The 14,591-nt window shown below is 41.8% G+C and overlaps 1 protein-coding gene across 1 annotated transcript in view; it reads left to right on the plus strand.

Annotated features, from left to right (window-relative positions):
• B4GALT5 (beta-1,4-galactosyltransferase 5) overlaps positions 1 to 14,591 on the plus strand; it is a 99,548-nt gene that overhangs the window by 65,595 nt on the left and 19,362 nt on the right. The window contains exon 2 of the mRNA XM_007533196.3: positions 4,396 to 4,530. Coding sequence (XP_007533258.1) covers positions 4,396 to 4,530 — 135 coding nt within the window. The remainder of the gene's footprint in view (positions 1 to 4,395; positions 4,531 to 14,591) is intronic.

Consider the following 14,591-nt stretch of genomic DNA (forward strand, 5'->3'; position numbering starts at 1 on the left):
TAACAATAAACAACAAGGTCAACAAAAAAGGGAAGAAAAAAAAGTACCATGGAAGTTTGAAGGCTGAGACATAATGGTTCTGCAAAAGCCTTTCATGCCTGAGGCTTTGAGGTCCCACATTCAATCCCCAGCACCATAAGCCAGAGCTGAACAGTGCTCTAGTCTGTTGCTCTCTGTCCTTCTCTCTGTATCTCTTTCATTAGAAAGAAAGAGAGAGAGAGAGGAAGGAAGGAAGGAAGAAAGAAAAAAAAAATGTGTGTTTAAGTTTGAGAAAGTCTTTCTGGAGAAGTGTGTGAACTAGGGTTTGAATGATGACTATGATTTGCATGGTAGAACAGAGAACAGAAATATTGCAGATCGGCAGAAATCCAAGGACAAAAGCAAGAGAGGCATAGAATGCTTTGGAGCAAGAGCAGTGTGAATAAATCTGTAATTAAGAAAGATCCATCTGGCAGCTTTGTGCAGGAGATTAAGATTTGAACACCATCTTCTTAAGAGAATCATTTAAACCATGTGGGTTCTTGAAATCTTTGTGAGAGAGGCTGTAGCCAGAATACAGATCAGTGAAGTCTTAAAAGCTTAGTGGTTAAAACTACAGGTACACTGGTTTAAATTCATCCCTCTGCTGACCTCTTGGAAGCCTGAAAGTTAAGGGTAAATTGTGTAGTATTATCAGCCTCTTAGGATAATTATTAGAGACTAATGAAGTAAGGGATTATGTGATTAACTGCTCAGTATATGTTATCCACAATTATTTACTGTGGAGCTGAAGCTCTCTAGAACAGTGGCTCTGGAATTGTGTTCTTCAGACCAACCACTTTGGTGTCACGTATATTTATAATTTATTTCCAGAGCACTGCTCAGCTCCATCTCATGGTGCTGATGATTGAACTTGGGACTTAAAAGCCTCAGGCACCAAAGTCTTTCTGCATAACCATTATGCTATCCCGCCCACCTGCCCACCCATTTTTAGTATAGGTGCAAAGTTTTGGGCCCCATTCTGAAACAGTCTTTAGAGGTGAGGGGGAGGAAGTGAACTTTATTATTTATTTATTTTTTTAAAAAGATTTTATTTATTTATTTATTTATTTATGAGAAAGATAGGGGAGAGAGAGAAAGAACCAGACATCACTCTGGTACATGTGCTGCCAGGGATTGAACTCAGGACCTCATGCTTGAGAGTCTAGTGCCTTAACCACTGCACCACCTCCTGGACCACGGAAGTGAACTTTAAAAGTTCTCCAGGCCACTGGAAGGGAAAAGCATCTAGAATCTATGGGTTGTCCTGCAAGCTAAGAAAAGGTGTGTTGAAGGTGAGACTAGACAGCATTGAAGATAAAAAGTAAAGAAGATTTTGGTGTTTTTGCATTGACTAACATACAGCTTTATATTCAAAGTTCAATAAATACTTGTTTTTCTGTTTCAATTTGGATCTTCTAAAACCTAGATTCCAACCTGTTTGTGAAGACACTAACAGTTCTGACACTATCCAGAGATATTGTCAGGCTCCTCCCTAGACTTAAGACTCAAGTTTCCCAAAACATTCTTTTACTTTAGGAACTAGGCATAAGCCCACACTGTTAATTATGTTTCTGATCCACTGGCTGCAGATTGGAGGTTCCTCAGAAACCATCTCCATATTTTAGGTAGTACTGGGGAGTAAACATATGTGAGTGGCTTCCCCAGCCAAGTTTTCCATTCTGTGTTTTTGAAGAGATATCTTGCAGCACTGCTCTAACCATCATAGAGTGCTGCCCATGGGGCTCCCATGTGACGCTGGGACTCAAACCCAAGGCCTCACATACACAATAAATTGTACATTCTTGTGGGTGAGCTATATTCTGGCATTCCCTCCTCTGTTTTAATTTGCTACAATGACTCACAGAACTCAGGAAACCTATTTATGTACTAGATCACTGGTTTATCACAAAGGGTACTGGTGGAACATGGGGGTTGGGAGGATGGTTTCAGGACTGTGTGCACAAACAATATATAAAATATATATATTAGCCCAAATAATAAACACTTCACATTAGAGGTTTGGTATTGAAGGGTTAAGGAGATGAGCAGAAAACCAGTCCTATGATAGGTCTCAGGTTTGATCTTCGGCACCATAAATAACCAGAGTTGAATGGTACTCTTGTTAAAAAACAAACAAATAAACAAAAAATAAGCTACAACAACATTCCAGTCAGAGAGAGAGAATAGCAGTATATCAGACTTTTATGCCAGAGACCTCAGAGGTTGCCATTTCAATTCCTGGCACCTGAGTGGTGCTTTGCGCGTGCTCGCTCTCTCTCCCCCCCTCATTATTATTATTATTATATTTTATTTTACAGAGCACTGTTCAGTTCTGGTTTATAGTGATGGTGATGGGGGGGATTGAATTGGGGGCTTTGAGGCCTCAATCATGAGGGTTTATTTGCATAAACATTATGCTATCTAACCCCCCTTCCCTCCCTCTCTTTCTCTTTCTCAAAAATAAATATAGCAAATCTTTAAAACAAAAAAGAAACTTCTATTAGATGAAGCATAAATTGTATGTTTAACAGATTTATAATCAACTGTCTACCTTATATAACTAGTTACCATGCTATCTCCTAGAGATAGAAAATTTCGTATAAACATGTTTTTAGAGACTTCAGAGTTACTTTTTTTTTTTTTAAACAAAGGATTTGAAGCTATCTGAAGCTTATCTTTTTCTAGCTGCAGAGAATGAATACTGTGTTTGATAATGCCAGAAGTTAAGCATGTGGTTGCCTTCCAATCAGTGCAAGACCTAATTTGAAAATGTTACTTCCTTTCTAAAATATTTTGAATGTCAACTGTTTTACTCTTGGGTTGTCAGGACAATCATGACATGATGCAAAAATGCTTTATGACTTTTCTGGCAGCCCAAAATATTATGGTTGGGGATATACCTTGGCTGACAGGATGATCTGAAATCTTTTGAAAGGTGTTTGGTTCCTATTTAATGTTGGTCGCCTGGATTTTCAACATTGAGAGCTATGCCAGTTGCTTTGCTCACACCCCTACCCCCATAACCAATATAAATACCAAATAAAATAACATGAAAAGTAAATTGACTTCTGAGCTTTATCCATTTAGTCTCTATTTACTCCCCATTATGTGTAAGCCACTATGATAATAATGAGGAAACTGTGTCAACAAAACATGTCTTGTCAAAAAGCCAGAATGGATAGCTCGAGGCTGAATAAATTGAGTTTGCAGGAGTCCCAGGTCCTGGTCATAGTCTTGGCCTGACTGGGGCCTGGCTGGAGGTCCAGTCAACCATTCAGATGATCCCTGGCACACTTGGGAGTTGAGATGTGTAAATGTGCTACTCCTATAAGACAGCCACCCGCCTCTTACAATGATATGGGGAAAGTGAGTTGATAAGAATGGCTGGTGAAAGAAGCTGTGTTTTTCAGCTTTGAAAACAGATGGCATGGGTGCACATGTTATAGTGCTCTAGGACCAGGGTTCAAGCCCTGGCTTCCCACCTGGGGGTGAAGGGAAGTTTCAGAAGCAGTGGAGGGAGTAGTACTGCATGTATCTTTCTGACTGTCCAAATAAATAAATATCACACACACACAATAGATGGCATTGTATGTGACAGTGAACTATAGAAATTATATTCTCATGTGTTTGTGATCTCCTAATTTAGTGTCATAGAGACTTTTCAAGAAAACCCAAGTGGAGATCACTCCTGAAATGATTACGATTGTTCACTTAGCCTGGATAGTCATCTGTTGAGATTGTGTTCTAACTCCTGGACTGTGCATTCCTCTTTCCCCATGGTTTTTCCTTCAGACTTTGGGGCTGAGTTGGGTGGCCTTGAGCACTGCTGTCATTCTTTCATTGTCTTCTTTCCCTTTCCAAACCTTCCAAAGAAAAGTAGCTGGGGCCTTTTCAGAATGTTACCAAGATCGAAACTAGATTTAAATGTGTCCAGTAGGCACAGACTGGCAGATTCTAGATTTAAATGTGTCCAGTAGGCACAGACTGGCAGATTCCTTCTCTGACTATCACCATCAATGTTGAGATGTTGAACTTAGAAAGCAGAGAGGCCTTTTTAAAGTATCTGAATTGATCCACACATGTCTCTTTTATCATTGCAATGTAGGAAGACAGATTGGGTATTCGAGGATCTGGTACAATATAAATTTTAAGTTGCTGAATATTGACTAATATCCCCCCCTAAGCCCACTAGCTGTCCAAGGCATATCATTGTCTTAAAAACATTAGAAAAGAATGCTATTGCAATTGTAAAGTTTTTTAAACCTGAAAGAGGTTTTAAAAAGAGGGAAATCCAGTTAAAAGTGGGTACTTTTGCTTTGTTTTAATGATTGCTTTTGAATTCACCTCCCCCCCCCCCCCCCTTGTCTTCTGCAGTGAACACCTACCTCTTCATGATGCAAGCTCAAGGCATTCTCATCCGGGACAACATGAGAACAATAGGCGCTCAGGTTTATGAGCAGGTGGTTCGGAGTGCTTATGCCAAGAGGAACAGCAGTGTAAATGACTCAGGTATATTTTTAGGCAGTCCGATTAGAATGTCTTCTAATTTGCTTTGGGTAATTATTTTTGATAGAGGGGAATTAAAAAAAAAAAGGAAAAGCTTTTCTGAGTCTTGCCTTTGCAAGAAGCTCTTGCAAAGGCAAGCTCTTGTTCAGAAGTTTTGTTAGCAGTATTATGAGACTAGTTGGATGACTTCCATTTTGATCCCCACAGTTTTCAGGGAGGAACAGGTAAGGAGTATTTTTTTAGTCTCTTCCTCTTCCTCTTTCTGTTCCTCCATCCCTTCCCCACATCCTCTCCCTTCCCCTCCCTCTCCTTCCCCTTCTTCCCTTCCCCTCCCTCTCTTTCCCCTTCTTCTTCCCCTCCCCCTCTTGATGAACTAAGCAAAATTATACAAAGCTGTTTCTGGGAATGATATGGTAACACTTCCCAAAAAGGTGTCTATTCTACCAATGAGACAACCTGGAACTTGGTTAAACCAGGTCTACTTTTATTTTGAGGCTTAACATGTAGGATCTGTTTGTTTACTTTGTGTTTCTGCAGTGTTAGGAACAACCCAGAGCCTCATGCTTATGCGACACAGCTGAGTGGCCACAGTGACCCAGTCCTTCCCTGCCTCCCTGCCCCTTTTCTTTCTTTCCTTCTGGTCCTCCCTTCCTTTTCTTCCTTTTGGTTTTTTGGTTTTTGGGGTTTTTGTTATCATCAGGGCTTCACTGCTCCAAGCCAGCTTTCTTTTTTTCAGATAGAAAGAGAGAGCCTCAGGGAGAGAGAAAGGTACCATAGCACTAAGCTTCTTCCAATGCTTTGAGGACTAGGCTGGAATCAGGATTGTGTGCATGCCAAAGCAGGCACTCTTGAGGTGAGCTATCTTGGTGGTGCTTCCCCAGTATTTTTAGAGAGGGAGAAACACCACAGTATGAAGCACTATTTTGCCATGCTTGGAGGCCTTGATACTGTCCTCAGCGCTTTGATGTGATGCTGGGGATTGAAACCCAAGGCCTCATGGGCTTATACATCAGAGGTATACAGTCTACCCATTGAGCTTACCTCTAGGATCCTGCTTTGCTTTTTGAGTTATATACCTGGTAATGGTGGTCTATGGTGTTTAAAAAGTTAATCTGTTCCTACAAAATAAACTCTTCTCTTTGCTAGGCAGGAAGAGTTGCTCTAAGTCTGTTCTTCCTATTAGAACTGTACTTTATTTATTCAGCGCAGTATGACTTATTTATCTCATCACTAGGCTTTAGTTGAAACTGAACAAATTTTCATTTCATAGAAATCATGTAAGCTGGACAATTTACACAGATGGTAAGTATAAAAATAACTTTTGGAAGACAGTTTACCTGATACCAGGTTATCATGTGTTTTGAATTGATAGCCAGACTCATTCAGCTGAACATAATGATAGACATAGCAGTAAACGTTTCTGCCTCAGTTTTGGAACTTTCACCTGTGCCTTTCATTCTTTTTTTTTTTTTTTTTTTTTTTTGCTTTATTGTACCTTTTATTCTTAGATGCACCAGTTGTATAAACAAAAGGGATGCACACACATGAATTGGATGACCTTCCTAGCACTATGAGAACATGTCGCTGAGTCTTGGTTTTGAATATAACTATTTTTTATAGAAGACTATAAAAAAAAAATTCCCCCCCTTTCTGCAGGGTTATCGCTGTGGCTCAGTGCCTACACTACAAATCCACAACTCCTGGAGGCCATCTCTCCCCCCCCCCCCCATTTTATTCGATAGGACAGAGAGAAATTGAGAAGGGAGAGGGAGTTAGAGAGGGAGAAGAAAAGATAGACAGTTGCAAACCTCCTTCATCACTTGTGAAGCCATCCCCACTGCAGGTGGGGATTGGGAGCTTGAACCTGGGTCCTTGCACATAGTGCTGTGTGTGCTTAACCAGATGCACTGCTGTTAAGACAGCCCCAACTGTCTTTTTTTTTAAGGTTTTTTTCTTCTTTTTTAAAAAAATATCTATTCCTTCTTGTTGCCCTTGTTTTATTGTTGTAGTCATTATTGATGTTGTTGTTGGATAGGACAGAGAGAAATGGAGAGAGGAGAAAACAGAGGGGGGGAGAGAAAGATAGACATCTGCAGACCTGCTTCACCAATTGTGAAGCAACTTCCCTACAGATGGGGAGCTGGGGGCTTGAGCTGGGATCCTTATGCTGGTCCTTGTACCTTGCGCCACCTGCGCTTAACCCCCACTGCGCTACCACCCAACTCCCCCCAACTGTCTTTTTAAACTAATTTCTCCCTCTCTCCCTTTCTTTTTTATATATATATATATATATATATATATATATATATATATATACATACACATATATACACACACACATATATATATATTATTTATTTTCCCTTTTGTTGCCCTTATTGTTTTTTATTGTTGTTGTAGTTATTGATGTCGTTGTTGTTAGATAGGACAGAGAGAAATGGAGAGAGGAGGGGAAGACAGAGCGGGAGAGAGAAAGATAGACACCTGCAGACCTGCTTCACCGTCTGTGAAGCGACTCCCCTGCAGGTGGGGAGCCGGGGTCTTGAACTGGAATCCTTAAGCCCGTCCTTACACTTTGCACCACCTGCGCTTAAGACGCTGCTCTACCACCCGACTTCTCCCCTCTCCCTTTCTTTCTCTGTGTCTTTCTTTCCCAGAAGTTTAATGGTTAAATGGGATAGTCATTAGGTCTTTCCAATTTGGCTTGGGAATACAAGAAGAGTTAACATATAAAGCCAAACAAATTGTTGACTAATCATGAACCTAAAGGCTGGAATAGTGCAGATGAAGATTTGGGGGGGGTCTCCATTTTTTAGATAGTTAGTAGGCCTATTTTAGTTATATTCCAAAGGGCCCATGACTACTAGGTTTTGTTTTTTTTTTCTTTTTTACTACCTCATTTTTTAAACTAAAGACCATTGTGCTTTCCTTTTCTCTTTTTTTAATTCCCCTTTTGTTGCCCTTATTTTTTTTTTATTGTTGTTGTAGTTATTATTGTTGTTGCAACTCCCCTGCAGGTGGGGAGCCGGGGGCTTGAACTGGGATCCTTACGCCGGTCCTTGTGCTTTGAGCCACGTATGCTTAACCCGCTGCACTTTTCTAGGTAGAGATGGAGATATGGGAAAGGGAGATAGAAGAAAGCAGAGGGGGATGAAGGGAGAGAGAAAGAGAGAGAGGAGAGAAAATGAGAGAGATAAACAGCCCACAGCATCAAACCTTCCTTTTTAAAAATGTTTATTTATTCCCTTTTGTTGCCCTTGTTGTTTTATTGTTGTAATTATTATTGTTGTCGTCGTTGTTGGATAGGACAGAGAGAAATGGAGAGAGGAGGGGAAGACAGAGAGGGGGAGTGAAAGATAGACACCTGCAGACCTGCTTCACCGCCTGTGAAGCGACTCCTCTACAGGTGGGGACCCGGGGGCTCGTACCGGGATCCTTACGCCTGTCCTTGTGCTTTGCGCCACGTACGCTTAACCCACTGTGCTACCACCCAACTCCCCATTGTGCTTTCTTATGACTTTATTTATTGGATAGAGACAGAAATTGGGGGGGGGGGAGGATAGAGAGGAAAAGAGATAGAAAGATTGCTTTGCCACTTGGGAAGCTTTCCCTCTGCAGTCAGAGACTAGGGGCCTGAAGCTGGGCCATTGTACACTGTAATGTGTGTGCTTAACCAGGTGCACTACTACTTGGCCCCCCTAGACTTCTTAATTTCATTTGAGCCTTATGTTGTAAAATCTGTATATTTCAAAAAAAATTTTTTTTCCTGCAAATCAGTTCACTTTTGTTCAATAGTAAGAGTAAAGCTTGTCTGAATCTCACTGTAGAATGTGAAGTTGCTTCACAAACATTGCATATGAGGACAATCCAGTAGGAATTGGAATTTCTAGAGGAAGCAAAGGGAAATTTAATCTTTAAAAGGATTGGCAACATCCTAATTTACCGGTCTGTTCTTCTGGCAAGATCAGAAGCAACAAAGAAGTAGAATTAGCAAACCGATAAACTTTGGTACTTCCTTTCTTCTTCTTTGCATGGAGCTGGACCAACTTAGAGCTTTCTAGCCTACAGACAAATTGAATTCTGAACTGAAGAGGACTCTCTGTAGTCCCCAAAGTAATTGAGGGAAGGCTAAGCACATTTTTGTTTCCTAATTAATTTGGACTGCCTGTGGTTTTACAAATGATCCCCATACGCGTTCTCACTCGTCGAGTATATATGGTTCAGGTTAGATAGGCAGAGTGAACTAGAGAGGTCTTTGGCTGCTGTTCCAGAGTCTTTAGCCCTATATCAGTCTGATTAACGGACACTGTGCTGTCATGACAATTATCCAGTACAAGTGTCCTGCAAAGCTTAGGTAATGGCTAGAATCTTTCTTTCCGGGCTTTTGGGGAAGAGATTGGCACACAGCAGGGATCTGTGCCTACACAGAAGACTTCATGAATTCCCCGAGCGGTTATTGTCTTTGGAAAACTGAGCACAGATGTGAGTTGCACTCTTGGGAGGTATATCCAGTGACCCATGTTATTATGTGCCTTTGTATGATTTTGTTCTCAAATTACCACACATCAAAATAATTCTTCATAGCATCTCTCTGGTTGGAAAGTTACTCAGATGTTTTGTGCTTAATGGTTCTATTTCCCTTTTTAAATTGGATGTCTTTACCTTTGGGGACTCTTAGTGTATGCCAGGTACTTTTCTTGCATTGTTTCAGAGCATCCTCATAAGAACTCAGCAAGCTACTGTGTCTCTGTTTCAGGGATAAAGCAGCCAAGGTACAAGGAGTCACATGGACTGAGTACAGCTGTGAGTTAAGATTTGCTGGCCATGATTGGTAGGACCCGCCTTGTGAGACCCAGCAGTGCCCTCATGACCTTTTCCATCTTATGTCCCAGTGAATTTTGGAGGCTCTCAGTAAATTACTTTTCAGTGTGTGAAAGAACAGATTTAATAAGAAAACACATTATAACATAATTCTGATATTACTACTTTGATTTCTGCATTACTGGCACATTGTTGGCAAGTATCGAAGAAGAAATACGATTTCATTGAAAATGTGTCTAATGAAAAAATACCATTCTTATACATTGCATGTTTTCTGCCGATTGCAGTCAGAGAGGCAGGTGTTCTGAGCCTAAAGCTGCTGACTGAGATAATCAGTGACTGCCATCTCTGGCCAGACCACTTCCACCCAGCGAGAGCATTAAGAACTTGGTGACAGTAGTCTGGTCTGGTATTGTCTGCCAGGTGAGCTGCCCCTGGAAAGAGTGCTGGGACACAAACCCACATTCAAAGCCCTTATTCAGGCCAGACATAGCCAAAAAGCTTGATGTTCAGGTAATGTTAACTTTCTTTTTACCCTGAAAGCTAAAGCCTTAACTGTTTAATAAGACTACATTTTGAGGAATCAACTGTGAGCCTGGAAGTCAGTTTTAAGTAGTGACCTAGAGCTCAATGTTGTCATTGAAAGTTACTGGTTGCAAACATTTAAAAACTTACTCTAAGCCAAGGGCTGAATGATAGCTCACCTAGTAGAACACACACTTTTAGCAATGTGAAGACCCAAGTTCAAACCCCCAGCTTTCCATATGGAAGCACCCCGCAAAGAGGAAGCTTATAAGTGCTGAAGTGATGCTGTGAAATTTCTTTCTCTCCTTCTCTGTATTTCACCCACTATCTGGATAAAGAAAAAAGTCTATCAGGAGTGATGAAATCCAAAAGGCTTGAAACTCTGGTAGCAAAACTTGTTGGAAACTGTTGAAGGAAGTCCTCAAAAGGGTATTGTAAGTTCAGCAAGTCTAGCCACTTAGTTCCTTAGAGGTGAGTGGTGAAATGGCCTGGTATTTCTTGTTCATAAATACGAATTTCCAGGAGCCATTCTATATAGTCACTTTAATCAGAGGGAGTATTTGTAGTCAACAGTAAATACAGTAGTTTGTACATGCATAACATTTCCCAGTTTTCCACATAACAATACAATCCCCACTGGGTCCTCTGCCATCATGTTCCAGGACCTGAACACCCCCCCCCACACACACCTATCCAGAGTCTTACTTTGGTGCAATACACCACTGACTTTTTTTTTATTTATTTTATTATTGTTGTAGTTATTGTTGATGTCATCATTGTTAGATAGGACCGAGAGAAATGGAGAGAGTAGGGGAAGACAGAGAGGGGGAGAGAAAGATAGACACCTGCAGACCTGCTTCATTGCCTGTGAAGCGACTCCCCTGCAGGTGGGAAGCTGGGGGCTTGAACTGGGATCCTTACACCAGTCCTTGCGATTTGCGCCACCTGCGCATAACCCACTGCGCTATCGCCCGACTCCCTACTGATTTTTTTAAAATGTTCATTCCATAGTGTTCTTTATGTTTATTTTTGGCATACTAGCCCCCCCCCATCTGTTTGCTTTTAAAGGTTTTAATTATGGGGGAGGGGAGGGAAGAGTAACACACCAGAGTGCTATTCGGCTATGGCATATCACAGGTAGTCCCAGGGATTGAAGCTGGGACCTCTGTGTGCAAATCTGGTACTATCTGTCTGGCTTAAGCATGCTCTTAAAAATATTAGTTCTTTATATTTTATAAACACTTGACAACTTTTTTAGTATTTACAAATTTAAATGGCGGGGGGAATGATGGTTCTTCCTGGAGTCTGTAGGTCTTCATTTTACAATTCCTGCTCAGCTATACTTGGCTATACTATATAAAGGAGAATTTAAAGAAGACTTTTGCTGCCACTGTGTATTGAAGTAGCCTTGTCAAAACTGACAAGCACTGGAAGTTGGAAGAGGGGTATGAGAGGTGTACTTTAAGATCTCCCAATGCTTGCACCTCACCTGTTTAAAATGATGCTGCAGTAAACTTCGTGGTAGATATAACTCTTTGTGGTAGGGTTTTTGTATTCTTTGGCTACACAGAAATAGGATGGAACTTGTGTAGCTGTCTTTAGCTCCTTGAGGAAGTGCCATAGTGTTTTCTAAAGTAGTTGCGCCCATTTATATCTCTAGAGCATTAGGAATTTTAAAAAGCTTCCTAGATGATTCTAATGTGCAGTCAAGGCTGCCAGACCACTGATATAAATGGAAATCAGATAAGCAACTGTTCAGAGATGTTGGCATATTAGTATCATGGGGTGAATGGTTATTTGCATCTGCAGATAGAAAGGAAATCTCTGGCGCCTGGTGGTAGCACATGGTGTGAAGCACAAGGACCAGTGTGAGGATCCAGGTTCGAGCCTCTGGCTCCCCACCTGTGGGGGCAGAAGGGTCTCTTCACAAGTGGTGAAGCATGTCTGCAAGTGTATCTTTCTCTCCCCCTCTTTGTCTTCCCCTCCTCTCTCAGTTTCTCTCTTTCCTATCCCAACAACAATAACAACAAGGGTAACAAAAATAAGACTGGCTTCCTGGAGCAGTGGATTTGTAGTGCAGATATCAAGCCCCAGTGATAACCCTGGAGGCAAAAAAGGGAAAGGAAATTTCTTATTTTCCCATTTCACAAATGTTGAGACAGCTGCTTCCTTTTGCCCTTCTACCTCTTGTCCTGGAAGAACATGTACTGATTTGAAATAGATTAGATTTAAAGTAAAAAGTGAAACAGTCATAGAAAATCAGCTAATTTTGTTGGTTTTCCTCTTAGTACTTCCCTCATTCAATAAGTATGTGTTTGTTTGTTTTTTTATTTTTACTTATAAAATGGAAATATTGACAAGACCATAGGATAAGAGGGGTACAATCCCACACAATTCTCACCACCAGAACTCCGTATCCCATCCCCTCCCCTGATAACTTTCCTATTCTTTTCCTCTGGGACTATGGACCCAGGGTCATTGTGGGGTGCAGAAGGTGGAAGGTCTGGCTTCTGTAATTGCTTCCCTGCTAAACATGGGCATTGATAGGTTGACCCATACTCCCAGTCTGTCTCTCTCTTTCCCTAGTAGGGCGGGGCTCCAGGATACACTGGTGGGATCGTCTGCTCAGGGAAGTCAAGTTGGCATCATAGTAGCATCTGGAACCTGGTGGCTGGAAAAAGGTTAAGATATAAAGCAGAACAAATTGTTGAGTAATCATGAACCTAAAGGCAAGAATATTGCAGATGAAGATTTGGAGTCCCCATTTTGGAACAAGCTAGTAGGTCTATTCTAGGTATATTTCTTTTTCTTTTTTTTAAAATTTTTTATTTAAGAAAGGATTAATAAACAAAAACATAAGGTAGGAGGGGTACAACTCCACACAATTCCCACCACCCAATCCCCATAACCCACCCCCTCCCATGATAGCTTTCCCATTCTCTAGCCCTCTGGGAGCATGGACCCAGGGTCGTTGAGGGTTGCAGAAGGTAGAAGGTCTGGCTTCTGTAATTGCTTCCCCGCTGAACATGGGCGTTGACTGGTCGGTCCATACTCCCAGTCTGCCTCTCTCTTTCTCTAGGTATATTTCAAGGGGCCCATGACTTTACTAGTTTTTGCCTGAGCCTGACATCTAATATGCAGGTGGACTTAAGTTATTGTCTGGGGAGATGATGTCATAGTTGGAAAAAGGACTAGAAAGCTGAAAAAAATAGCTCCCACATTTGGAAAAAGTGTATAATTATTGTTAACTGTAAACCCCATTAATTTGATCTGAGGCTCATATTCAGCACAGTAGCCTATGTAGCCTCTGCATCCCTGTAGGTCTGAGCTCACATTCCATGGTCACAGCTAGGAACATTTCAGGCTACAGTAATTCAGGTAGTAGGTAGAGTATGTTGTCCAACCTCCGTTTGGAGAATGGAACATTCCCTACCATTGTTGATCCACATTGAGGGCAAGGTCCTATGGAGGCACACAAGAGGGTCCACTGTGTTGTTCCTGATGGAGATGACCAGTGACAGTGGTGAGAGGGATCTGTTAGAGGTCTAGGTCCATTATATCTGTGTGGGAATCCCAGGACTCCCTGACTAGGGCCCCAGATGATGGGGTGGCCTGGCAGTGACTAAGGGAGTCATCATTAAAAGTGTGCCAGTCTCCTGCCCTCATTCAGCTTTTGTAGTCCTTTGTTTGACAAGGTTAGCTTTGGAGTGATTGAGGGACGTGTAATAGGAGGTAGGTGAGGAGGGTATCTAGGTTTAAATAGAAACTATTTCATTAGGTACTTTATGGTGTCGTTTTGGGTCTTTCTACTTGCCTGCTACATTTATTAACTCACTGCAAAGTATTGTGCACCTTTGCTTTAAGGTATATGTTTTCCCCTAGCTTATGGATATGTGTACATATATCCTATCTCATGGGCCCTGGTCTGTATTTAGGTATTGAGGTTTGTTAAGAGATGTACCACCCGAAATGGAATTAAGGAGTCCTATGAGCTAAGAAAAAATCTCACCAGAGTAATGAAGCTGAAGGGTTGGCATTCCACATCTGACGTCTCTGGACACAGTCTGAAGTGAAACATGCCAGCATGGTACTGGCTGCATCGATTGGGTTGGGTTCAGCAGATGAGTATCAGTTGGTGTGAATTGAGAGAAGCATGTGGGAAAATGAGCCCCCCCCCCTTTTCTGCCTCCAGGGTTATTGCTGGGGCTTGGTGCCAGCACTACGAATCCACTGCTCCTGATGGCCATGCTTTCCCATTTTATTGGATAGGACAAAGAGAAATTGAGACCCTGCTGCCGGTGGGGAGCCAGAGGCTCGAACACCGGTTCCTGCACAGGTGCTTGCACATAGTACTATGTGTGCTTAACTGGGTGCGCCACCACACGGCTCTCATTAGGCACATGTGCTTGGAGAGTAAGAAGATGTTTGGAACTCCTGAGGAGTGTGTCTTGTATCCCACCCATAGCTGGGCAGTTGCAGAAAAACTTTGACCACAGTAATCCTGCAGTTAATAATATGCAGTTAATTTCTCCTGCCTCTTCTGGGACTGAGAGTCAGCTAACCTGCCTTACTATGTCGGGTACCCCAGGTTCAAGTCCTGGCAGCACAGGATTGGAGGGAGCATTATAGATGGTGGAACAGTGCTGTGGTCTCTCCTACCCAGGAATAAGGTAGAAAAGAAAAAGATTTCTACTGCTCGTGAGTCAATTTCAGTAAAA

The sequence above is a fragment of the Erinaceus europaeus genome, chromosome 1 (genome assembly GCF_950295315.1).
Source record: "Erinaceus europaeus chromosome 1, mEriEur2.1, whole genome shotgun sequence".
NCBI lineage: Eukaryota > Metazoa > Chordata > Mammalia > Eulipotyphla > Erinaceidae > Erinaceus > Erinaceus europaeus.